Raw genomic sequence first — 25490 nt, 5'->3', positions numbered from 1 at the left:
GTGTTCGAATTATATGGTTATTATGGAAATATCTTTTATTATAATACATGTGGATTTTAAAAATTGTATATGGTACATTGTGAATTGGAATATGAGGTATGATTTTGAGATCAACCAGAAAAGTATCTGTGATGATATATTTCTTCTAGCTCAGTGAGGGATATTGGCCGTGTTCTATACTACATTGAGGGATCTTTGACCGGGGATGAAGAGGTCTTGACCGTATACATATAGTTCATTGAGGGGTTTTGACCGTGTTCTAGAATTGATTATAAGAGGTCTTTGAAACCGACTTTCGTTCACGATGGGGCCAAAGGCCCGTGGCGAAAGTTCTTAATCCGATTGGCGGATTATATATTTCAGTCAGAGTGTACATTTTTGATAGATTTTTCAGCACGTTTGATGTGATGAGATTATAGCATGGTTATCTGTTATATCATGATTTTAAGATGACATCTTATGACCTTATGTGAATATTTCACTTTCTTACTATAATTATATGATATTATCTTGCGAGTTATCAATGATATTAACTCGATTTTTGGTAAAAATGGAAAAGTATAATTATTTTCGAACTTCTCCACTCACTGAGCTATCAACTCATATATTTTCCCACGATTTTTCCTAAAGGTGGAAATTGATCCTTTTTAACTGGAAAGGCCTAATGATTTCGTAATAAGAGCCACACGACATGTTGAACATTATAACTCATATTGATGAAGCACCAAGTAAATATTTTGGGCCCATCGCATTATGTTTTACATAAGCATTTGATTTTATTCCATTTTTTTTAAATAACTCTTAGTTTGCCTTGGTGATAGATTTGACATCTAGTCAGCATCTATTATCGACGCACATCACATTTCGGGTCCACTAGGGTGATTCAAGATGGGTCATGTCAAAATGGTGTCAGAGCATAGTTTCGAAAATTTTTATGATTCATGCATGTTTAGTAGATATGATCACACGTCGTGGTGGCAAAAATCACAGGCTCTCTAGCTCAAATGCGTAGAACCAAAAATGGTATAAAGATTTTTAACAGATCCAGGAAAGACTAATATGTAAGTATGGTAGTTGCAATGATATTATGGTTGGAAATGTTATTAGTTGTTGGGTTGGAACTATGTGTGTATGTAACATAGTAAGATTTGAACAGATTTTGATGATTTTCCTGGGCATTCGAAGTTATAGATTTTACAATCAGCATGAAATTTTAATTATTTTGGAGCCAAATGGTTATTAGTGTTATCAAAATTTTGTGGTGATTTGTGACCACTTATATGGGATGATAATAGAAATCATAATGGTGTAAATTTATGCTATATGATAAGAGACTGTGGAAGACAAAATGATGATTCGTTGATTGATAGATAACAATGTGTTATTGTGTACTTTAGGCATCGAGAAAATTAATAGTAATTCCAATTATTTGGATTATTTATGAGTTGTTTGAATACATGGAATGTGAGAATAATAGGGTTGAACTTCATAATGATTACCTATTATGGGGTGATTTGTTGCACTAAAATAGAATTAAATAAATATATGCATTTAGGTATGTTTATGTGGAAGAAAAAAAAATAGAGAATGGTAAAACTTGAATTTATTGAGTTTGGAAAATTAACATGTGAAATCTTGATGATATATTGATGTGTTCACATGTTAAATATGAAGGTTATTATTTTGTGATCTTAAGGAAAAATTCATATAACTAAAAGTTGGAAGACATATGGTATGGCCATAAGTATGTGATGATGTTACATGATTACAACATGACATGGTAAATAGCATGTAAATGAATGTAAATACTGCCCTATAGCAAAATAATGTGATGAAAGATTTGGGTGATTAAGTTAATTAATTTTTTTTAGACCATTTGTTGGAGTATTGTGTTATATTTCATAAAATTTGGAAGCGTTGAGTTAAATTTTGAAGTTAAAATGAATTTAATAAATTTTTAGTGATGTAATTTTTGGGTGATTTTCGATTGTATTTTGGACTTCAGGTATAAAGTATTCCATGTTTATTGAGATCTGTTTGCGATGGAATATATGGACGATATGTCGAATAGTTTGAAATTTAGGGTGATCATTGAATGTAATTTTATTCAATTGTGGGACAGTATCTTTAGGTTACATTACCCCAATTAAATGTCTTTATGCAATATACAAGAAGGATTATGCATTGATGGTAGACCAACGATCCATTTATGGAATAAGAGTATAGATTTTCATGGATTAAATGTTATTATTGTTTCTTTATAGAAAGAAAGAACAAAATTTGTATGGGTATAGAAATGTCAAAAGTTTTGCGATTAGGAAATTCTGAGGAAATATTTGCTCTTATATTTAAAGATGATGAGTGATTGATTCACGATAATGATTTCTGATAATGGATTATGATAAGTTTCGAAAGTATTCTGAAATAAAATGATAAATTATGAATTATATGATAGATTGTTGAAGATGCATAATTAAAACATGATTTGGAGTTGGTTTTATTGGGATTGTGTCATCACATTGCGAGAAATATCAATAATTATCAATCATTAGAGTTTTAACGTATATTTTATTAGAGATGGTGGAAATGGAAATTGTAGAATTTAAGGAAAAGAATATCATATTGAGCTTTCTCAATTGTTTTATTGGGGATAACTAGAATTTTAGAAAATCGTGAACAATTGAATTTTTGGAGATATCGTCAATTTAGAATGGAGGCAGTTACCCTCAAATATTTTTGTTTGGGGATTCCAAATACACGGAATGGAGGCAAAATAGTATTTAAATCATTGTGGATATATTGATTAAGGTTACGAGATTATTTTTGACTGATATAGTCAGTTAATAGGATAGACTTATGAAATTATATATAGACAATATTGTTAATTACACGGTAGAATTGAAGTATTTATCTTTGGTTAGTTGTAAGAAGTTATATAATAAAATTACATTGTGCATCTTCTTTTGATAGAATGTTAGACACTATGAAGACAAGTTCAAAAGAGAGGCTATCAACTATGGTTGGTTAATTAAAGGAGACTTGGATAATTATTTATTTTCATGGAATTGACATATAAAAACTAGACACAAGTGACGATAATTGAGGTTATATATAATATTGAGATATTCCAAGGACGTACGACGAAATGGGTGAAAGATTGTTGTTCGATCTTAATATGTTACCATTGTTATAGAAAAAGAATGTGATTAGAGAATAGTTTAAATTAGGACGTAAGGTGAAGATTTGGAGAACATGAAAAGTAGTATTTTGAACTTCCAATTGGGAAAATAATTGAGTTTTCTTAAGGTTTTGGGAAAAAATAATAATAATAAGGATGAAAATATCATATATTGGCTCGTAGGAAGTTATTAAAAGTATGATAGGAAAGATTAAATTTTGGGACTAAAAGTTCGTGGGATTTCATTCAATAGAAGATGCATTATGGCAAGTGATAATCAAATGTGTTCTCTACATATTTATATGTGCAAATCTTAGCCAACTGAATTTCGAGGACGAAATTCTTTGAAGGAGGTGAGTTTTGTAATACCTTAAAAATAAAATATGTATATATACAAAAGAGAGTCAAACATATCATGCCATACTTTTAAGAGAGAGAGAGAGAGAGAGAGAAGAAGAAGAAGAAGAAGAAGAAGAAGACAAAAAAATAACAAAATAACAATATATATATAAAAGGTTAGGCGGTGGAATTGGATTCCATATAAATCCAAACCCATTTTCATAATACACAGGTGAGAGAAGCCAAGAATGGAGAGATGATATGATCCAGGAGTCGAGCCCGACGAAGGCAAGTGCGAGACGAGATCCGTTGATAGTCGATGGCGGACCAATGACGCGATCAAGGGCAAAGCAAGTGAAACAAACGATGGGATTGCTTGTTCAAGAAACCATTGATGGAATCATGTTCGGGACTCAAAATGGAGCAACTTTCATGTTCGGGTCGAAAACCGAATCAACTTGAATCAATTTGTTATCAAGCGACGAAATCGGAGGCTGAAAATAAGCCTGTGCGACCGCACAGCAAAAACACCATGTGGCCGCACAGTGGCATACCAAAACTTAAATTGGGATTTTTTGTTGAATCATGCGACCACATGGAAATACACCATGCGGCCGCACAAGCCAAAAAATTTGGCGAATTTTTCAATTTTGGCAATTTTTCATATTTTGTTAGATTTTGATTCTTTTCCATATTTTGGAGATTATGCTCGACTTTTGCACGATTTGTACCTAGTTTTTAGGTTTAGTATAAATAGGAGTTTCCATTCAATTATTAAAACCCTTTTGACATTATTGATATTGAATTAAAGTGAGGCGTATTATCTTCTCTTCATCGTTCTTTATTGAACAATTTCGAACTTATCAAGTGTTAACTTGTGGCGTTCAAACAACCGGATTTAATTCTTGGATTGCATGATCAAGGGGTCTTTCAAGCATCGTTTTTGTTGGATTTTTTGGTTTGACTTTCTTTTGGGTTAATCCTAAACTTTGGATTAATTTGACTTTCTTGGGTTCGTCAATCTCGTTGTGGGTTTCGTAGTCAACGTTTCTACGGGGTTCGCATTAGTTGGTATCAGAGCTCTAGCTCCAAATCAATTGAAGGTTATATCTTTTCTTTATTTGTTTGGGTCGTTAATTGTTCTTTCTTAGTTTTTCTTCATTCTTGTTTTCTTTTCGTCGTTTTGTTGAGTTTTGGTAGTTTACTCACCTTCTTTCATCAAGGAGTAAAAATAAAAAGTGCAAAAATGAAAAAAAAAAAAGAAAAGGTTACTGTACATTCGAGGTACTGTTCATCTCGAAGTATTGTTCACAAAAACAAAATATATATATACATAAAAAAAAATTGATATCATTGTTTGATTTTATGTTTTTTTCTACCAACAACAATTCCTACATTGTGTTTGATTTTTTGGGATATTCAATTGGGTTCGAGTCTTTCATTCTTCTTTTGAGTCTATTCACATATTCGTGTCAAAACATTCATCTATTCCACTTATTCAAATCCTTTGAGTCTCATGGTCTTTGATTAATATTCGATTTGTTTGAATTGCCGGTAAAACAATTGATTTAGTTCACTTGGTTCTTTGAAGTGCTTGGAGGGAGACTTTGAGTGGTAAAAGGCCGAGTGGTGAGTTTAATAGAGGGAAAAGCCATAGTGAGTGTTTTCCGAGTGAAATCTTTGTGAGGCATAAGAAAATTGTGTGATATGATGTCGAAAAGAGAAGATTCTAATTCAAGCCGAAATGGTAATGACAACAATCCATCGGAGGACATGATAAGGAGGTTTGAAAGGGTACTTTGTGATGTTAGAGAGAAGGTGGATAGGCAAGGGGAATGGATGACACAAATGGGTACTACAATTGCTAATTTTAGCCGGGGACAAGTGGAGATGTCTAATGCTAGGGGGTCGGGTAGGCGTGAATCTAGGAGAGGAAGGTGGGATGAGTATCGTAGTGATGAGGATAATTTTGATGAAAATGACATTGATATGGGTCGAGCAAGGCATAGGGGCGATAGGATGGAAAGACGAGGTAGGAATAACTAGGGAGATGAAGTAGATGGAAATTTGGGGAGTATTAAAATGACTATTCCGTAGTTTAAGGGGAGAAGCGATCTGGAAGCATATTTAGAGTGAGAAAGGAAGGTTGAGATGATTTTTGAGTGCTATAATTATTCGGAGGAGAAAAAGGTAAAATTGGTGGTGCATGAATTTGTGGATTACGTGATATCTTGGTGGGATCAAGTACTTACATCACGGCGTAGGGGTCGGGAAAGGCCAGTTAGCACTTGGGATAAGTTGAAGATGTTGATGAAGAGGAGGTTTGTTCCGAGTCACTATTATAGGGAAATCCATTAAAAATTGCAAGGTTTGTATCAAGGATCGAAAAGCGTAGAGGATTATCACAAGAAGATGAAAATTCTTATGATTCGGGCTAATGTGGAGGAAGATCGAGAAGCTACCATGACACGGTTCTTGAATGGGTTAAATCGGGATATTGCAAACATTGTAGAGTTGCAACATTATGTGGAAATCGAGGAAATGTTACATGTGGCAATGAAGGTCGAGAGGCAATTAAAGAGGAAGGGGACGTCTAGGCAACCATTAGGCACTTTGACTCCTAATCCAAAATTGAAATCGAAGTGGGATGACAACAAACAAAAATGGGGCTGCACCTAGAGGTAAAAATGATTGGCAAAAGGGCAAGGATGAAAATGCTAGCAAACTAATATCAAAACCGGAGGCACAACCGTCGCGCAATCAGGACATCAAATGTTTTAGGTGTTTGGGAACGGGGCATATTGCTTCTCAATGCCCAAACAAATGGGCGATGGTGTTGCGGGATAATGGAGAGATTGTGAGCGATAGTGATGGCGAGTTTGATGACATGCCGACGTTGGAGGGTGTTAGTGAAGAAGAAAAAGTTGAAGGGCCGGTTGGGGATCTATTAGTCACAAGGCAAGCTCTCACTACTCACGTCAAAGCAAGTGACTTGGAGTTGCAACAGGAGAACATTTTCCACACTCAATGCCACGTCAACAATACGGTATGTAGTGTTATAATTGATGGTGGTAGTTGCACTAATGTAGCTAGCGTATCTCTTGTAGAAAAATTGGGTTTAACATTGTTGAGACACCCGAGACCTTATAAATTGCAATGGTTAAATGAGAGTGGCGAGGTGAGGGTGAATCGAAGAGTGTTAATTAATTTGTCAATTGGGAGTTATAAGGATGAGTTAGTGTGTGATGTGGTGCCAATGCAAGCGGGACATATTTTATTGGGGCGACCATGGCAATACGATAGGAAGGCTATGCATGATGGGTACAAAAATCGATATAATTTCATTAAGGATGGAAGGACCATTACTTTTGTGCCATTAACACCGGCGCAAGTCTATGAAGACCAATTAAAATTGAGAAGTGAGGAAGAGAGGAGAGCAAAAGAGTTAGAAAAAATGAGAGCAAATAGTGAGTTGGAGAAAAAGAGAGAAAATGTTGAGATAGTCATTAGAGAGAAAAAGAGAGAGCAATCACAAGAGAGAAAAGAAAGAGAGTGTCCCGAGAGAAGAGAGAAAACACGAGTGAATTTCTTTGCAAAAGAGAGTGATCTGAGGAGGGCGGTAGTTGAGAGAAGAGAGATGATCTTGTTCGTTTATAAGGAATCACTCCTCAATTTTGAGGAAACTAACCCACCCCTCTCTAGTTTGGCTAAATCTTTGTTGCAGGAATTCGACGATGTATTTTCGAAGGATGCACCAAGTGGATTGCCACCTATTCGAAGCATTGAACATCAAATTGACTTCATACCCGGAGCTGTCATTCCAAATCGACCGGCTTATCGAAGTAATCCCAAGGAGACTAAGGAGTTTCAAAGTCAAGTGGAGGAGTTGATGAGTAAAGGATACGTGAGGGAAAGCATGAGTCCTTGTGCGGTACCGGTTTTGCCTGTACCAAAAAAGGATGGAACATGGCGAATGTGCGTGGATTGTAGGGCTATCAACAACATAACGGTAAAGTATCGTCACCCTATACCTAGGTTAGATGACATGCTTGATGAATTACATGGTTCTTACATATTTTCTACAATTGATTTAAAAAGCAGGTATCATCAAATTCGTATGCGGGAGGGTGATGAATGGAAAACGGCTTTTAAAACTAAATATGGTTTATATGAATGGTTGGTTATGCCGTTTGGACTCACAAATGCACCTAGCACTTTTATGCGTTTAATGAATCATGTTTTACATGGTTTTATAGAAAAATTTGTTGTGGTTTATTTTGACGCATTTTAATCTATAGCAAAAACCTAGGAGAGCATTTGGAACATTTAAAATGTGTGCTAATTGTTTTAAGGAAAGAACAACTCTTTGCTAATCTTAAGAAATGCACATTTTGTATGGATAGAGTTATATTTCTTGGATTTGTGGTTAGTGCTAATGGGCTAGAAGTAGACGATGAAAAGATAAAAGCTATTAGAGATTGGCTGACACCTAAAAGCATAACGAAAGTTAGGAGTTTTCATGGTTTGGCTAGTTTTTATAGGTGATTTGTGAAGGATTTTAGCACTATCACTGCACCACTCATGGAAGTAGTTAAAAAGAGTGTAGGTTTTCATTGAGGTGATGAACAGGAACTTGCATTTAATACTATTAAAGGTAGATTGTGTGAAGCACCTGTTTTGGCATTACCTAACTTTGATAAAATATTCGAGATTGAGTGTGATGCATCAGGAATAGGGATTGGAGTAGTTTTAATGCAGGATCAGAGGCCTATTGCATACTTTAGCGAGAAATTGAGTGGAGCTGCTTTAAATTATCCTACATATGACAAAGAGCTTTATGCACTTGTTCGAGCTTTGGAGACTTGGCAACATCATCTATGGCCGAAGGAGTTCATAATACACACCGATCATGAGTCATTAAAACACTTGCGGGGACAAGGTAAATTGAACAAGAGGCATGCAAGGTGGATGGAATTCATTGAGACCTTTTCATACGTCATTCGGTATAAACAAGGTAAGGAAAATGTGGTGGCGGATGCGTTGTCTCGAAGGTACGCATTGCTAACTACTCTTTATTCTAAGTTACTTGGGTTTGAACATATTAAGGAATTATATGAAAAAGATGTTGATTTTTCGGATATTTATTTGTCATGCATTAAGGGGACGGTTGATAGATTCTTTAGGCATGAGGGGTATTTATTTCGGGAAAATAGGTTATGTGTTCCTAATTGTTTTATTCGAAAATTGTTAGTAAGGGAGGCACATAGTGGTGGATTGATGGTACACTTTGGGGTTCAAAAGACTTTAGATGTATTAAAGGAGCATTTTTATTGGCCTAAGATGAAAAGTGATGTTGAGCGAATTTGTAGTCGATGCATAAGTTGTAAAAAGGCCAAATCTAAGGTTTTACCACAAGGTTTGTACACACATTTACCTACACCTAGTGAGCGTTGGGTTGGTATCTCAATGGACTTTATTTTGGATTTACCTAGGACTAAGAGAGGTCGGGATTCTATTTTTGTGGTTGTAGATAGGTTTAGCAAAATGGCACATTTTATACCATGTCACAAAACTGACGATGCCACGAACATTGCTGACTTATTCTTTAAAGAGATTGTGCGTTTACATGGGGTTCCTAGAAGCATAGTGTCGGATCGGGATGTCAAATTTTTGAGTCACTTTTGGAGAGTTTTGTGGGGTAAGTTAGGCACTAAATTACTATTTTCCATAACTTGTCACCCACAAACGGATGGGCAAACCGAGGTAGTGAATAGGACTCTGACACAATTGTTACGAACAGTAATCAATAAAAATTTGAAGAGTTGGGAGGAGTGTCTACCATTTGTTGAATTTGCATACAATCGAGCTGTTCACTCTACTACGTCATATTCTCCATTTGAAATTGTATATGGGTTTAATCCACTAACTCCTTTGGATTTAATTCCTTTACCTGTGAATGAACGTGGTAGTTTAGATGACAAAAAGAAGGCTGAATTGATTAAGTCACTCCATGAAAAGGTAAAAGCGCAAATTGAAAACAAAAGTAAGTTGGTTGCGTCGCAAGCGAACAAAGGTAGAAAGCGCGTGACATTCGAGCCAAGAGATTGGGTTTGGGTGCACCTTAGAAAAGAGCGATTTCCGGAGCAAAGGAAGTCCAAGTTGCAACCGAAGGGTGATGGTCCATTCCAAGTGATCGAAAAAATAAACGACAATGCTTACAAGTTGGACCTTCCAGGTGAGTACAATGTTTCGGCTAGTTTTAATGTATCTGATCTCTCTCTGTTTGATGCAGGTTCAGATTCGAGGAAGAATTCTTTTGAAGAGGGAGGGGATGATATGATCCAGGAGTTGAGCCCGACGAAGGCAAGTGCGAGACGAGACCCGTTGATAGTCGATGGCGGACCAATGACGCGATCAAGGGCAAAGCAAGTAAAAAAAGCGATAGGATTGCTCGTTCAAGAAACCATTGATGGAACCATGTTCGGGACTCAAAATGGAGCAACTTTCATGTTCGGGTCGAAGGCCGAATCAACTTGGATCAATTTGTTATCAAGCGATGAAACCGAAGGTTGAAAATAAGCCTGTCCGACCGCACAGTAAAAACACCATGCGGCCACACAGTGGCATACCGAAACTTAAATTGGGATTTTTTGTTGAACCATACGATCGCATGGAAATACACCATGCGGCCGCACAAGCTAAAAAATTTGGCGAATCTTCCAATTTTCGCAATTTTCCATATTTTGTTAGATTTTGATTCTTTTCCATATTTTGGAGATTATGCTTGACTTTTGCACAATTTTTACCTAGTTTTTAGGTTTAGTATAAATAGAAGTTTCCATTCAATTGTTAAAAACCTTTTGGCATTATTGATATTGAATTAAAGTGAGGTATATTGTCTTCTCTTCATCGTTCTTCATTGAACAACTTCGAACTTATCAAGTGTTAACTTGTGGCGTTCAAACAATCGGATTTAATTCTTGGATTGCGTGATCGAAGGGTCTTTCAAACGTTGTTCTTGTTGGGTTTTTTTGTTCGACTTTCTTTTGGGTTAATCCTAAACTTTGGATTAATTTGGCTTTCTTGGATTCGTCAATCTCGTTGTGGGTTTCGTAGTCAACGTTGCTACGGGATTCGCATTAGAAAGAGAAAAGGAAGAGGAGAGAAAGAAAGAAAGAAAGAAAAAAAAGGAGAAGAGGAAGAAAAAAAAAAAAGGAAAGTTCGCCTATGTTGTTAGAAAATAAGTGGTCTACATTATTAGGCTTGAATTCCTCAATTTTGAAAGGTAAATAAAAGTTACTTATTATCAAGTTATGTTTGATTTTATAGTTGTTAAATTGTTAGATTAAATTCAATTTTATTGAAGAGGTTAAGTGTAATAAACTATGAAATTGAGTAAGATGAAAGATAAACTAGCTTTAGTAATTAAAGAAACTATAGAAATCGCCCAAACATGAAATGATTAAGTTTGGGTATCGCCTATTTAATTATTGAAATTATTTAAAATGATTAATTGTTTATTTAAAAATTATATCGTATTCCAGGCGACGATACTGATATCAGAACAGCTTACCAATCGGGTTGATTTTGCAAACATAGTACTGTGAGTGGAAAAATATAAATATTTTTAAAATATTTATAAATTAAATATATTGTTAAAATATGTGAAATTATATGCAATTATGTGTTCGAATTATATGGTTATTATGGGAATATCTTTTATTATGATACATGTGAATTTTAAAGATTGTATACAGTACATTGTGAATTGGAATATGAGGTATGATTTTGAGATCGACCAGAAAAGTACCCGTAACGCTATATTTCTTCTAGTTCACTGAGGGGCCTTGACCGTATTCTAGAATTGATTATGAGAGGTCTTTGAGACCGATTTTCGTTCACAGAGGGGCCAAAGGCCTGTGGCAAAAGTTCTTAGTCCGAGGGGCGAATTATATATTTCAGTCAGAGAGTACATTTTTTTATGGATTTTTCAGCACGTTTGATGCGATGAGATTATAGCGTGCTTGTCAGATGATGTTTATATCATGATTTTAAGATGACATCTTATGACCTTATGTAAATATTTCACTTTTTTTGCTATAATTATATGTTATCTTGCGAGTTATCAATGATATAAACTCAATTTTTGATAAAAATGTAAAAATGAAAAAGTATAATTATTTTCGAACTTCTCCACTCACTGAGTTATCAATTCATGTATTTTCCCACGATTTTTCCTATAGGTGGAAATTGATCCTTTTTAGTTGGAAGAGCCTAATGATTTCGGAATAAGAGTCACACGACATGTTGAATATTATAACTCATATTGATGAAGCACGAAGTAAATATTTTGGCCCATCGAATTATGTTTTACATAAGCATTTGATTTTATTGCCTTTTTTTGAAATAACTCTTAGCTAGCCTTGGTGATAGATTTGACATCTAGTTAGCATCTATCATCGGCGCACGTCACGTTTCAGGTCCACTAGGGTGATTCGGGACTGGTCGTATCATTCCTTGTCTTCCATTTGCTATTGTTGAGCAGGGAGAATTAATTTTAGTTAATTATGATTTGAATTCAAAGAGTTGCTGGAGTTTGTGATTTAAGTTAATATTGATGTAGTGTTTCTCTTGTCCTTTTTGTTGGTTAGTTATATATTTGGTTCCTGATTCATAATTTTGTTGATCTCTGAATACATTCTTTTTTTTTAACTTGATTTGCTAGACGACAAGGAAGACAATAAATTCTCAGCTATGGCATGATTGTGCTGGTCCATTGGTTTCCTTGCCTCAGGTTGAATGTCTCGTGCACTATTTGATATGGAGCACAAATTTGGTGAAGATCAGCTTCACATCTAATTCACGAGGATGGAAAGATGTATTTTTTAGGTACATAATAATAGATACAGAGCACATTTGCTATACTATTTTTTAAGTTTAGATGTAATTATATTGGGTGGATCATTTTTATTTGTGTTTTGATGAAATATTTTGGATTCAATGTTATATTGACATGTCTTAATTAATTTATTGTTTTTTTTTTTTGGTATCTTTATATTATTTTGAATAAAGTAGTATAATTTAAATTTTCCCTACAAATTATTTCATAATAGCCCACAAATATGCTTTCCCTACATAAAACTTATTTGTGGCGAAAAACAGGGTTTAGTCCACAAAATAATTTGTACTACGTTGTCACAAATTTTAAATTGTAGGGGAAAATGTGTATATCTTAGCCTACAAATATCCTTTTCATACAAAATTTATTTGTAGGGAAAAATGAAACCTTTTTGTGGGCAAAATTAACTTTTGCAGACAAATGATTTTGTCGGGGAAAAACTTAGGTGACATATTGTATCGTCTCTAAACATTTCGTAGGGAAAACCTTTAGCCTACAAATTTTAAAAATTTGTCGTCTTTTACCTATTCCCTCGATGTTTGCCCTACAAATTTATTTCGTTTGCAAAAGTTTTTCCCCACAAATAAGAACCTTTTCCAACAAATTTTATTTATTTATTTATTTTTTATTTGGGTAGGGAAAACATAAAATTCTTGTAGTGATATGAATTGTCCAATTGCTTAATTATTTTGTGTGAATTTTTTATTTTGTTTGATTTGTGTAATTGTAGTAAAAAAAAAAAATTTATTTTGTTGCATGCATGCATGTGTGAGTTAGTTAGCATTATCGGTCATGATGCATATATTTGAGAATTTATATAAATTTGTGGATTGTGAATAGGTTATGTGCTTTAGTTTATTTTTTTGCTTACTCTTGTGTGACATGAATATATAGATACATGTGAATTGAGTTAGCGTTGTGCAGAAAATAAGTTGATTCATATATGACTTAGATTGAATTAGTGGCCTTAGATACTAAATCCCAATGGGATAAAAATTGGATGAAAACCTAAAGTTACAAGTTAATTTTCGAGAATAAGTGTTTAAAAAAGACACTGCATTAATCTAGAGATGGCAAAAAAACTTGCCCCGCCCTAACGGGGCCTCGAACCGAATGGGGCAAAAAAAATCGGCCCTAAATGGGCGAGGGGAGGTGAGGTGGGGTGCCCCGTCGCAGGACAGGGTTGGGCAAGGATGTCTCGTCCTAAACCCGTCCCGTGAAGGAAAAAAAAATTAAAAAATTAAAAATAATTTTATTTCTAAATAATTCACCTGTTAAAAATCCATTTTGAATTTTTATTTTATTTTCTAATAATAACATAGCTTGAAACTTTGAAAATGTAAAAAAAATGAAAATTAAACGGGCCAAAAAGCCCCAGCCATCAGCCCGTTGCCATCGCTACACTAATCACTGCATAAAAGGGGAAATTTTGTCTTATTGTGAAGTTAACTATAATAATATCATTGTGAAACGTCTTTCATTAGCCTTTTATGACTGAGTGATTAAGTTTACATGAGTTTAAAACTCGATGTCCTATAGTCATGTGACTCGGATGTTGAAGCAGTCAAAAATAAAAAGAATCTGCATATGTTGATATGGTGAACTGCAATTAGTTAAATCTAGCCAAGCTGGAGATGGTAAGAATTAGTAAATCGAAAGTCAAACACAGAATTCATCGTTGGGAACAGAATAAAAGAAAAACAAGTTTGGGGGTGTGCGAATCCCACGAGCGAAGAAATGATATATTTGACTTTTAAGGTTAGGAATTGAACCAACTTCTGAATAAACAGCATTGCACTTAATTCTTTACACACACGTACATCCTTTCTGCATTTGATAAGTAAGAATTCGACTTTTGTGTTATAACTTTGAAGTATTTTATGAATTTAATATAATATTTTCAATCCTGAACCATAGAGGAAAGATATCTAACTAAACTTGTTTTAGGTGAATTCGTTTGTTAATTTGGTTTGTGTGTTTTCGTTAGTTTCTTTTCCTTTTCTTTTTGTGTTTGATCGAGAACTAACAAAATATTAAATTTGGGCGTATTTGATGAGTGTGTTTCACTCATCATATTAATACTACTTAATCTTGATATTTTGTTTGATTCTTAGAGTTTTAGAACCTTTTGATTTTTGTTTTCGTGTTATTTTATAGGTTAGGTGAATTAGTGTAAATGATACAAAATTTGGAGAAAATAGTAATTTTGGCATGAATCAAGGAGAAGTTGATGTTGATTTGGTGAAACTTAATGATTAGAGGCTAAATTGAAAGAAGGGAGTGAATAACGAAGAATAAATGTGCAATCAAAAGTTTGAGGCCTCAATTGCAACTTTTCAACAGTTGATTCGGACCAAAAAATAATAATTGAAAATTGCTAGGAGACATCGGATGTAATTAGAAGTCAAAAATGAGTGAAATAAGATCAAAATATGTTACAAATAAATTTTCAACACTCACAAGTATGTTTTAGATTTTTTGCTAGAGATTGAGACCCATTTTTGACATAGTAAACATTTGAATTGGAAAAGTTATTTAAAGTAAAGTTGTAGCCCTTGAGTTAACTTTTCAATTCATTTTGAATCGCTTCAATCGAATATAAGAAAAATGATAAAAATATTGAATGATGCACACTACTACTTTTCCGCTCGAAAGTGGGAGCTGCAGCATCACTGTTGCTGAATTTTACAGTAACGCGTTTCCTGGCACAGTGACGCCTTTGGGCGAGAAACAAGTTTTAATTTTTGGATTCTTATTTTGGTCCAATTTGACCCTAACCCTTCCAAAATTTCAAGATACTATAAAGGGAAAATTTCTTAACTAAGAATGTAACTATTACCCATTTTAAAAGTAAGAAAGAAAATTTCAAATTTCAAAAATCAGAAATTCATTAAATTTTATATATAATTTAATTAATTAATTATATATTTTATTAATTAAATATATTAAGGTCACAAATTTATATAATTTGATCACAAATTTACAATTTCATTGGCCACATATTATTTTTTGTCACGAATCAGAATTTTGTAACGTCACAAATTATCTTACGATCACAAATTAAAAATTTACATTTCACAATTTATTTATAGGTCATAGATCACAAATATTATAAGTCAAAATTTAGTCACAAATTATTAATTTTTAGGTCACATTTTATGTTTTCCATTGGTCACATATTATTTATTGGTCGCAGATTAACCAATTCACTTGTCACAATCAATCAAATAATCTGTGACTACCACAAACACTTGTGACCACCACTTCAATGCTACCTCCAACAGTAGTACACCGTCACCGTCAAAACCATCACTACATTGATCAAAAATTAACCATTTTATTAGTCACAACTTTCAATCAACCAATAGAATTGTCATAAACACCCACACCCCATCCCACCACGACAAAGCGTTGCACCAACGCCAAACACCACTAGCAACGCCGCCCACACTACAACACCATCACGCACGCCCCATCCCTGCCATCACTCCAAAGCATCACACCACCGCCAACACTAGACCGCGACACCAATGCCATTCCCGCACATAAAACACCAGCCACTAGAACTACTGTTGTCGACCACCGCACCATTGCTAAGTAGATTGAATAATAAAAAACAAAAAATTGCATATTCGAGAAAATCGGTGTTGCAGACGTCGGCACTCACCATCACAATATCTATCAATAAACCAGATACAAAAACTGCCATCACCTCATTGCCACTATCGCCATCACCTCATTGCCACTATCGCGATCATTTTCAACAACAAACACAACAAATGGAGGAGATGGAGAGGAGAAAGAAGCTGGGAAGAGAGACGAAGGGAGAGGGCATCACCGCCACACTGCTACCCACCCAACTGCCAAATCAACCACCATAATCCAACCGAGGAGTTGCATCTATGACCCAATCCATTATTTAATGTTAAGGGAGAAATGTAGAGAGGCAGAGGAAAATGCAGAGAGATGAGACGACTATGGATGTAGAGGGAGAGAGAAAATTAGGGTTCTAAGTAAAAATATTTATTTTATAAAAATATAAATTAAAATAAATTTTTTGATTTTTGAAATGTTAAACTACTCACCTGATTTTTGAACCCTAGATTTTGACTCTAGGGTTTTCAGTAATTACCACTACTATAAATATAAACCTAAAGACTACTTTTGAAAAAGAATTAAGAGGCTGAGATCCAAGAAATTGAGGAGGCAAAGATAACTTGGCAAAGAAGATTGATTCAACCATCCAAAAAATAGTTTTATCTTTCTTCTCTTCATGTCATTCTTTATGAATTGTATTGATTTCATGTCTCTTATCATGAACTAAATAATTTTTCTAGGGTTTGATTAGCAAAAATTTTAGGATATGATTTGATTTTGTTTTAGTTATTTCTATGAAAATTTTCAATTCCATTTATTTATGTTGTTGATTTAATGCTTTCAATTAATTGGTCACTAATTGAATGATTAGATGTTGGTAAATTTGGGCACTCAAGAAAGGGGAATTTAAGCACAATCACAAATATAACACAGCCTAGATTTTATAAGTTTCAAAAGAAAGTAAAGAATCTATGAAGCTTGCTCCATCTAAAAACCACCATCTTGATAAATCTTGATTTTAATTCAAACAGAGATATGATTAATTTTTACCAGGCTCTTGTAAGAAATGTTAAAATTACATTGAGGTTCTAGTTTATAAACATGGAAAATTGATGGCAGATAACTAGATTTTTGAAAATCATATTTGATAGTTAAATAAAATCATATCTTGAGCTATCCTATATTGATTAATTCGTATAATTTGCATTTATAACATTGAATTTGTCACAATTATCCTTAGTATGATAAAATATTGATTCAAAAATTCATTCATCTATTTAAAATAGAGACTTCATAATTATATTACTTAGTATAAAATTAAATTACAAACCAGTGAGTTCGACGCTTTAACTCCATTCATATATTATAAAACTTGATACTGTATACTCGCAGTATAATTTATGTTGCAGAAAATGTGTAATAATTATCCATCATTAGCATATGACAAATAACATTATTTTGATCTTTAGCCCTTGTTTAAGCTCCATTTTTTCCCATCAAAATACATTATTGAAGAATTCAACCACATGTTTTTCAATAAAATAATAGTACAAGCAAATTCAAAACTTTTCTTATTTTTTAACTACTTACATTTTCCATCATAACACTATTGCCAAATGTATTTTTGAAAAGAATGTGACTCAAACAACCCTTTAATTTGTTATAGGTCTCAACGTGTTTATAATCATTTTACAAAAGATGTTGTCTAGGCTAATTATTTTAAGAACCCTAATTTTATTCACCATTCTTGTATACCTATTCACTATTAAAAAAAAAAAAAACTATATTACAGTTTTAACATTATGTAAACTTACTTAGCCCTTGTTTGTCATCAATTATTTTACATTCTACCACATTATTTTTCTATAATACTCATTTCCAACCACACATTCTTCAATAAAATAATATTCAAAAAATTTTCCTTCTTTTTTAACCATACATTTTCCATCAATCTTCTACTCTATAATGCATTTTTCAAAATTAAAGAGGTTTAAACAAACCCTTACTTAAACAAGAATAAAAAGAAATAAAATTCATCACATCCACTAATATATTCATTAAATGCTTTTGAATATTTTATACTCTTTTAGACTTTACATTGAAATTACAATTCAAGATATTCCATGTGAATATCTTGACCATTTTAATTTTCCAAATATTGAATAATCTTTTTCAAAGGTGCAAAACATACTATTAAATTTCAAGTGTTAGACAAGTAATCTACCATGCAAAACAAATAACACGGAAGGTTTTTATATTTCTAAAACATCAAACTTCACGAGACGAAAGAGAAAAAGGATAGTTTCAAGCAGACTTGGATTTATTTATTTATTTATTTTTACATTTTTTTTGTCTTTTTATATATAACCTTTTGAGAAATCCCAAGTTTTGATAAGAACCCTTTCTTTACTTTTTTCACATTTTTCTTTGAAAAAATAACACTATCTGCATTCAGGGGTCGAAATTCAATTCCTTCAACAATGAGGCCTCTCTTCCAACAATTGGTTTCCAATAACCGTGCCTCCACCATGCCAACTCCTTTATCAGTATAAAAATGTCCCATTGCTACTTCCATCCATCCATCGGGTCTCCTCATGACAGCATTCTGACTATTTGTATCCTTGGGTGGTTGAAGTCTCAAAGTAGTAGCTGGCTTTTCAGCATCAGCATCGTCTTCATGGATAAGAAACTTGATCATCCCATTAGCTGATCCAAGGCCCTTGAAATTCTTTGCTAACCTATATACGAGATAAGCTGCATAATGAGTATTTGGGGATAGCATTTTTGCCTCTATCTTGCCTCGTATGTCAAGCCACCATACTTCCAAAAGCTTTGCCACTATTGAGAATCTGCATAACCACAGTGGGAGAGATAATTTCATTGATGAGATAGAGTTGACTCCGTAGAAACAAAAACCATTAGTATGGCACATTTTCTTTTCCAGGTGAAATCCCCTAATACATGAAAGAGTGAAAAAGTGCTTTTAAAAAGCCAGAGGGTTAATCCATCCAGTTTGATAAACCAATTGATCCTAATGTGGGCGGATTTGGTCCAAAGAGGGGGCCCGCAAAGGAAAAAGTTCACCAATAAGTTTTTCATCAACGCATTTATATATACATACTGATTCCTTCAGTTTACATGCCCCAAAATTATAAAAACGCAAAAGGTGTGCAAGGTGAAGGACCTGGAATCTATCTGAGACTTCCATTCCCAGTACTTCGGGATGTCACCCCAGGTAATTTTGAGTTCCTTTGCTCCAATCATATAACATTTCTTCCCTGTTCTTTTATCAAGATGAAAGCTCTGCATATTCATCGTCAAAATGAGATAACTTCATCCAGGACTTTGTAGCGGATTTCACTTAAGAATTTACTTATACGTGGTTCAATTAAAAGTTTGTACAATTGCATGCTTTTAACTCAAAATATTAACAAGCTATTAGAGTTCAAATGAATATTAAATATCATTATTCATAAAAAGAAATCTTTATTTTTCAATTAACATTTGCTCGCATTTGGTTTCTGTTTCCGTTTCCATAAATATGCAAACTAAGATAAAAATATTAATAAACACACACGAGAATGTTACCATTTTTCCACCGTCAAGTAAAATAGGAGATTCGCAGAGACTTAAGTAGAGGTCGTTCTTGGTAGCATAGGTTACACGATTCACGGATCTGGAGATGATGTTTTCATAATCAGGTGGCAGTAATCTCTCCCAGTCAGGTTCATTTACTGTAAAACCTTCAAGTCGAAGAATCTGCTCGTGGATTGGAGAATTTGCACTGGATATGGAGCTCGAACTCGCCCTGGATATGGACCTTGTACTAGGCTCTCTAGAAGGAGCTAAAGCAAGCTGCTTAAGTTTATCTCTATCAAACACAGCTTTCACTAGTCTCTCCCAATTGTCGCAGTAGTTATTATACATTTGAATAAAACACTTTAGAAATTTCTAAGAGAAACACACTTGAATTGTTGAAACTTTAGACAGAAGATTTCAACTGGGTTATTTGTATAATCATACACTGATACACGCTTAGTTGTGTGATTTCAGACATGCTTGTAGCTATTTATAAGGACACAAATCTTTGTCAACAACAATATCATAGAAGAGAGAACGGTCACGACGCGTTGCTTTTAGACTTCAGTGCTGATGTACTTTTTGGTATTATTGGACATGTGAAATCGTGGTTCATATTTCTTTTAAGACTCGTTGAACTAGTCAAAAATGAACTACTTGTTCGGAATCTTCAATGCACGACCCGCATTCATTGAAATAATTCAACTTGTGTAATAAATTAAAATTCCTTTTTCCTCTCATCTTATAATAAAGTAATATTTTATGTAATAAAAAAAAATGTTCTTCATTTTTTACCACACATTCTTCCAAAAATTATTATTTCTTTGCCCAAATAGGGGCTAACCGCAAAAACCATTTATCGAGTAGAAAATAACCGGGTCACTACTTGACAATTTATGGTAGTGGAAACTCGATTACAGTCTTATAGTAGTGTAGACAAAGACAGGCTTTTGTTTTTTTTTTTTTTTTTTCTGTTTACAGTTGTAAAGATATTAAAGTGGAGATTGTTTAGTTTATCTTTGAAATCTACTTTAGTTTTGATTTAAAGATAATTGGTCTAATAAGCATATTTAGTATATGCTTGCATCGTCATTATCTTTTGTATTATGACACTACTATAATATAAGAACTTTTATCTGGTCAAGTTAAAAAAACTATGATTCAAGGTATTATACAAAATCGTGGGAGTCATTACTGTAAGTGTTATGCCTAAGGTTCGATCAGTCTTGGACGTAAATACTTTTAATATATAATTAATGCAATTTAATACAATATCTATTATTTAATTAATAGACAATTAAATTAAATAATAGAATTCGTAGATTCAAATCTTCATAATTTTTTAATCATAAGGAGTTGTGGTTGTGAGATACAAATTATATATGACTGAATCTTAAATCGTCCGTGGTCGTAAGTAATAACGAGATACGGATATCTTTATTATGGTTAAACCATCACGTGTGGCATTTCTTACTTGTGAAGTAAGTAGTTGATCTCACAAACTAAAGTGTGATGACACTTGAATGAACACGTTGATATTTTGTTATAGAACAAAACATTGGAAATCCGCTTAGAAATTCCACATGGATAACTGTCTGAGTGTCAGTGGTTAATCTCTAACGTACGGTAGTGGGATTGGTCATTTGACTTGAGATCGTCATAGTACCTTATATGAGGACAGTCATGCTTTGATGGTGTTGGATGTTGCTCTGCCAAGGGCCGCTAATACGGCACCGTTCGGATTTGTCAAGAATCGTATGAAGATTGTTAATGACCAATAGATTATTTGTCACTCTTAGATAGTGAAGGATTATGATCTGCATTTCATTTAATTAAGTCGATAATGAAATATTTGGCCAATGTGTACTCATAAGTCGAAAATGAGTTTTTGACTTATATTGACTTAATAATGGAGTGAAAGATATAATTGATAATCGAGATTGATACACTTCCATATCTCGTAATTGATCGGATCATATTGACGAATGGATTATAGTCTCACGTTAAATGAACGAGTTTGGTTTTGTCATGCCATGTGACATTTCTCGTCACATATATTGCCCTGACACATTACTAGATGTCAATCTAGAACAGCAAGTGTGAATTGGTGACAAATTAAATGAGTATTTTAATTTACCAATTTTGATTATATCAAAATAATATTTCACGTTGTTAGACATCGTGATCGGGAACCTAATGGATAGCACACAAAAAGAGAACTGGAAGATTGTGATTGTGAGAAATTAATTAATTATGTTGCTTATTTATAGACCTGAATTGATTAATTGGGTTAATTAATTTACGGATCAGATTTAATTAAATTGGTTAATTAAATATTTGACCGAGTCAGGTCAAATCCGTTCGGGTTTATATAAATATGATTAGGGTTTTCAAAAACTATAGAAATTTTCCCATTATTCTTGCTAGCACAAGAAGAAAATATTAATCCTACAATTTTGTTCTCTGTGTGGATTACTGTTGGAGGTTGGACAATTGGACAACTGTGGGTGGCCAATCAACATCGTTGGAATGAAAGAATAGCAAAGAAGTTTGCAAATCTCGTAAAAGGTACATCTTTTACCATAATTTCTATCTAAACATAAAGATGAATTCTAGTGGGAATCGAAAATTGTTTTATTTTTGCTGTGCACATTTAAGTAGATTCCCAACAATTACAAGTATTTAAACATAAAATCTTACTATTAGAACAATAAAAACGTATTTTGATAATTATTAATAAAGACTGCATTTAATGTTTACTACAATACTTATCATTCTCGTCATTTAATGTTGGAAGCACCAAATATTTGGTTTAATTAGCCAATTTCCAAGAATCTGGTGTAATCGATTTGGATCAATATATGGAAGAAAGATGAAGAATAATAGAATTTATACTAGAATTGGACAAAAATATATAAATGAGTAAATTCGGAGACAATGAAACTTTAAATTAATATGAAGCTTATAACAATTGTCAATAAGGAAAAGCCATGTTGCAAAAAATGTAGTAGGGATTTATATTAGATGTGACATGAATCGGTTTGGACAGTTTGAGCAAATTTTTAAACCAAATCACTACTAAATACTTCGTCCAGTTTTGTTTTATTTAAAACCAAGGTTTAACAAAGAAAAAATTAATATATATCGAATAAATTAAATCATAAATATTAATCTAAAATTTCATGTTAAAACATAAGTAATATCATTAAAAATATTACAAATCAAAGTTCTATAATTCTACTCACTATCATGCAACAATATCATAGAAACATTTTAATCTTTTAGTTGATTTTAATTGACACAATATAGTTGTGACAATGAGTCGAGTTGAGCTGGTTCGCAAGTCCAAGTTCGAGGCTCAATATCAACTCTTATAAAATGGCTTGAGCCTTGTCGAGCCGACTCTCAAGCTTTTCGATTTTTATTTTTAACTCGAATATACGAAAAAATTGATAGTTAATTTACAAACTACATAATTAATTTTAAAAATTACAAATTTAATAATTCAAATTATTGAATTTTACAAACTAGGTGGTCATTAATTTACAAACTAAAAAAATTTATATGCAAGGTGGGCCACACGAGCCCACGTACGGGCCATCCCATATATGGGATTGCGTGGCTCACGACTTGGCCCCAATCTCCAACGAAATCTCATTATTGAGACTTGGCTCGTATAAAAAAGCTTCAAGCAGGCATGACAGGCTTTTTTCGAGTCAAGTTGACAGGCTTATTTGCTACCACTAACGCAATATTTGTAATTATAATACATGATTCAGTCCCTCTATAAAGATAAGAATATAATACATGAATTTATTTATTATAGTTAAATGATATGTATAAAACAACTAATAAAAGAAAATGAATAGAAAGATCAAATATGATAATACTTACTAGAGCTTTTTGTGAATCATCCAAATATTGAAGAATTACTATAGGTTCCTTGTTACTATACAATCAATTTTCAGGGCAAATCACCAGCCAAACCATATTTGCACTCAACGAACTCATAAATGAATCAAGAATTCGACCATTAGTAGGAAAGGTAGACTCGGAAGCAATTGTGGATAATTGAATAGTTAACACATTTTTAGCAATTTGAGGAATAATCTTGTATATGAATTTAAATATTCACCGAAATAATATGTTGAAAGGTACATTGGTCAAATCTTCAAAATGACTATTTAAGTAATTCATCAAATCATTCAAGCAATTAAAAGCAAAATTTAGAAACTAAGTTAAAATTTAAATAATTAATAGAGTGATCTGATCAAGAAATTGAGACACAAATAAACAAAAGATGCTATCAACTAAAAATTATGGAAGCTCGACAATAATTAGAACAAAATAACATGACTTTCAATATAGAAAACAATTATAATGGATAGTCAATGAATATGGTAGAAGGAAACGAAGTATACAAGTCTGAATTAAAATCCATACTTAATTGTCTACTCAATTATATTGGATAGCTGATGAACATGGTTTGGTAGCAATTATTCAACATTTCACCAAATTCGAGAATTTTACATTCACAGTTCTGATGACCGATGGGTTTTTAGATATGATTAATTAATTATCTGGGATGTATAATTGTTTATTTATTTATTTTTAATTAAGTTATGTTTAATGTGGATGTATTTTTTTAATTGGGATGTGTTTAGTTTTTAACCGAGTCAAATAAAATTTAGATTAATTTATTTTCGGATGTTTTGTTTTTTTGGTAAACGGTTTAGTGATTGAAACGGTTTGCAATTATTGAAAATTAAACAAACCACTTCAAATTAATTTGACTCTATTCAAAATCAAAACGTTGACAAACTAACGGTTTCGGAAACGTAGTTTCGATTCGTGGACTTGGCCCACAAGCTCAAGACGATTTGTGGGTTAGGACCCTGAATCTAGCTAGCTCAGCTTGTGGAAAAGTTTCAAGCTTGGCTTAATCCATGGCTCATCTTAATACGATCTGTCCATGAGCGGCTGGGCACATTTGTCACTTTAAATTTGAATTACTCTTCTTAACCAAATTTATGTTTTTAAAATGAAGTTCTAAATCATAATAGTAGTAACGACGATGTCCATGATTTCTTATTTGATTTTTACACGTCGGTTAGAGGAGTTCTTCGTCAACTGCAATCTACATTCTGAAAATACGTAGAAAATGCAGAGACGTGTTGTGTATAATGAACATGGCTAATAAGAATAATAAATAATGAGCTACTGACCTAGCCAAAAAGTGATTATGCTTTTTTTATTAAAAACATTAAAAATGACTTTTCACCACAAAAATTTAAGATAATCGGCCATACTATATTAGGACTCGTTGTCTAGCGCGGGCAGAATCAATGACTGAGTTTAAGTTTATTTTAATTAATTTTTTAGTATTGGATTTTTTTATTGCTATTTTAGAAATGTTCTCATTTATGTTAATTTGGTAACTTTACTTTTTTACTAGAATTCCTAATTATAAACAGTAGAAAAGTGATAAATTTATATATGATAAGGTGATTCCACAAATTTTATTAGTTATGCCTCATTATAATACACACTAAATAAAACGTATGTTTTTTTTTTTCTTAATAATTACACCACATCTATTCTACAAGCATATCATTTTTTTTTATGAGTTAGGTGTCCGAGCTTCACCCGTCGAATCCAAAGGAGTGGCGACCTTCTCCCTTGATTCGCCACCCAAATAAATCCAGATGCGGTCACAGTTTATATATACTTAGGCCAGATATTTGGGATGCAATTCTCCTTTCTATGGATCTCCCTTTACGATGTGCAGACAGGACCTCCAGAGGGGCGACGAAACACACCATAACTTTGCCTCTGCAAAGCATATACCTTCCAATATAAATGTTGCCTTCCATCTGTCGCGGGTATTCGAAACTCCAA

At 33.2% G+C, this 25490-nt stretch overlaps 1 protein-coding gene across 1 annotated transcript; it reads right to left on the bottom strand.

The window, feature by feature from the left end:
- Positions 1 to 18250: 18250 nt before the first annotated feature.
- Positions 18251 to 20058, bottom strand: LOC111371584 (F-box protein At2g02240-like). The gene is made up of 3 exons (XM_022993643.1): positions 19602 to 20058; positions 19198 to 19316; positions 18251 to 18862 (listed from the first exon to the last, which is right to left on the bottom strand). The coding sequence occupies exons 1-3, from the start codon at positions 19938 to 19940 to the stop codon at positions 18352 to 18354; spliced, it is 969 nt and encodes a 322-aa protein (XP_022849411.1). The 5' UTR covers positions 19941 to 20058; the 3' UTR covers positions 18251 to 18351.
- Positions 20059 to 25490: the final 5432 nt, after the last annotated feature.

This window comes from Olea europaea, chromosome 22 (genome assembly GCF_002742605.1).
Source record: "Olea europaea var. sylvestris chromosome 22, O_europaea_v1, whole genome shotgun sequence".
In the NCBI taxonomy this organism is placed as follows: Eukaryota; Viridiplantae; Streptophyta; class Magnoliopsida; order Lamiales; family Oleaceae; genus Olea; species Olea europaea.
Note: the sequence above shows the minus strand (reverse complement) of the source record. Positions and strands in the feature narration are given on the sequence as shown.

What these genes read in the sequence shown, in the direction of transcription:
- LOC111371584 (XM_022993643.1), bottom strand. Translation starts at nt 19,940, where the DNA reads ATGTATAATAACTACTGCGACAATTGGGAGAGACTAGTGAAAGCTGTG. An exon ending in TACTTGACGGTGGAAAAATG is followed by an intron (nt 19,317 to 19,601) that starts GTAACATTCTCG and finishes ATGAATATGCAG; the next exon opens with AGCTTTCATCTTGATAAAAG. An exon ending in AAGTCTCAGATAGATTCCAG is followed by an intron (nt 18,863 to 19,197) that starts GTCCTTCACCTT and finishes GTGGTTATGCAG; the next exon opens with ATTCTCAATAGTGGCAAAGC.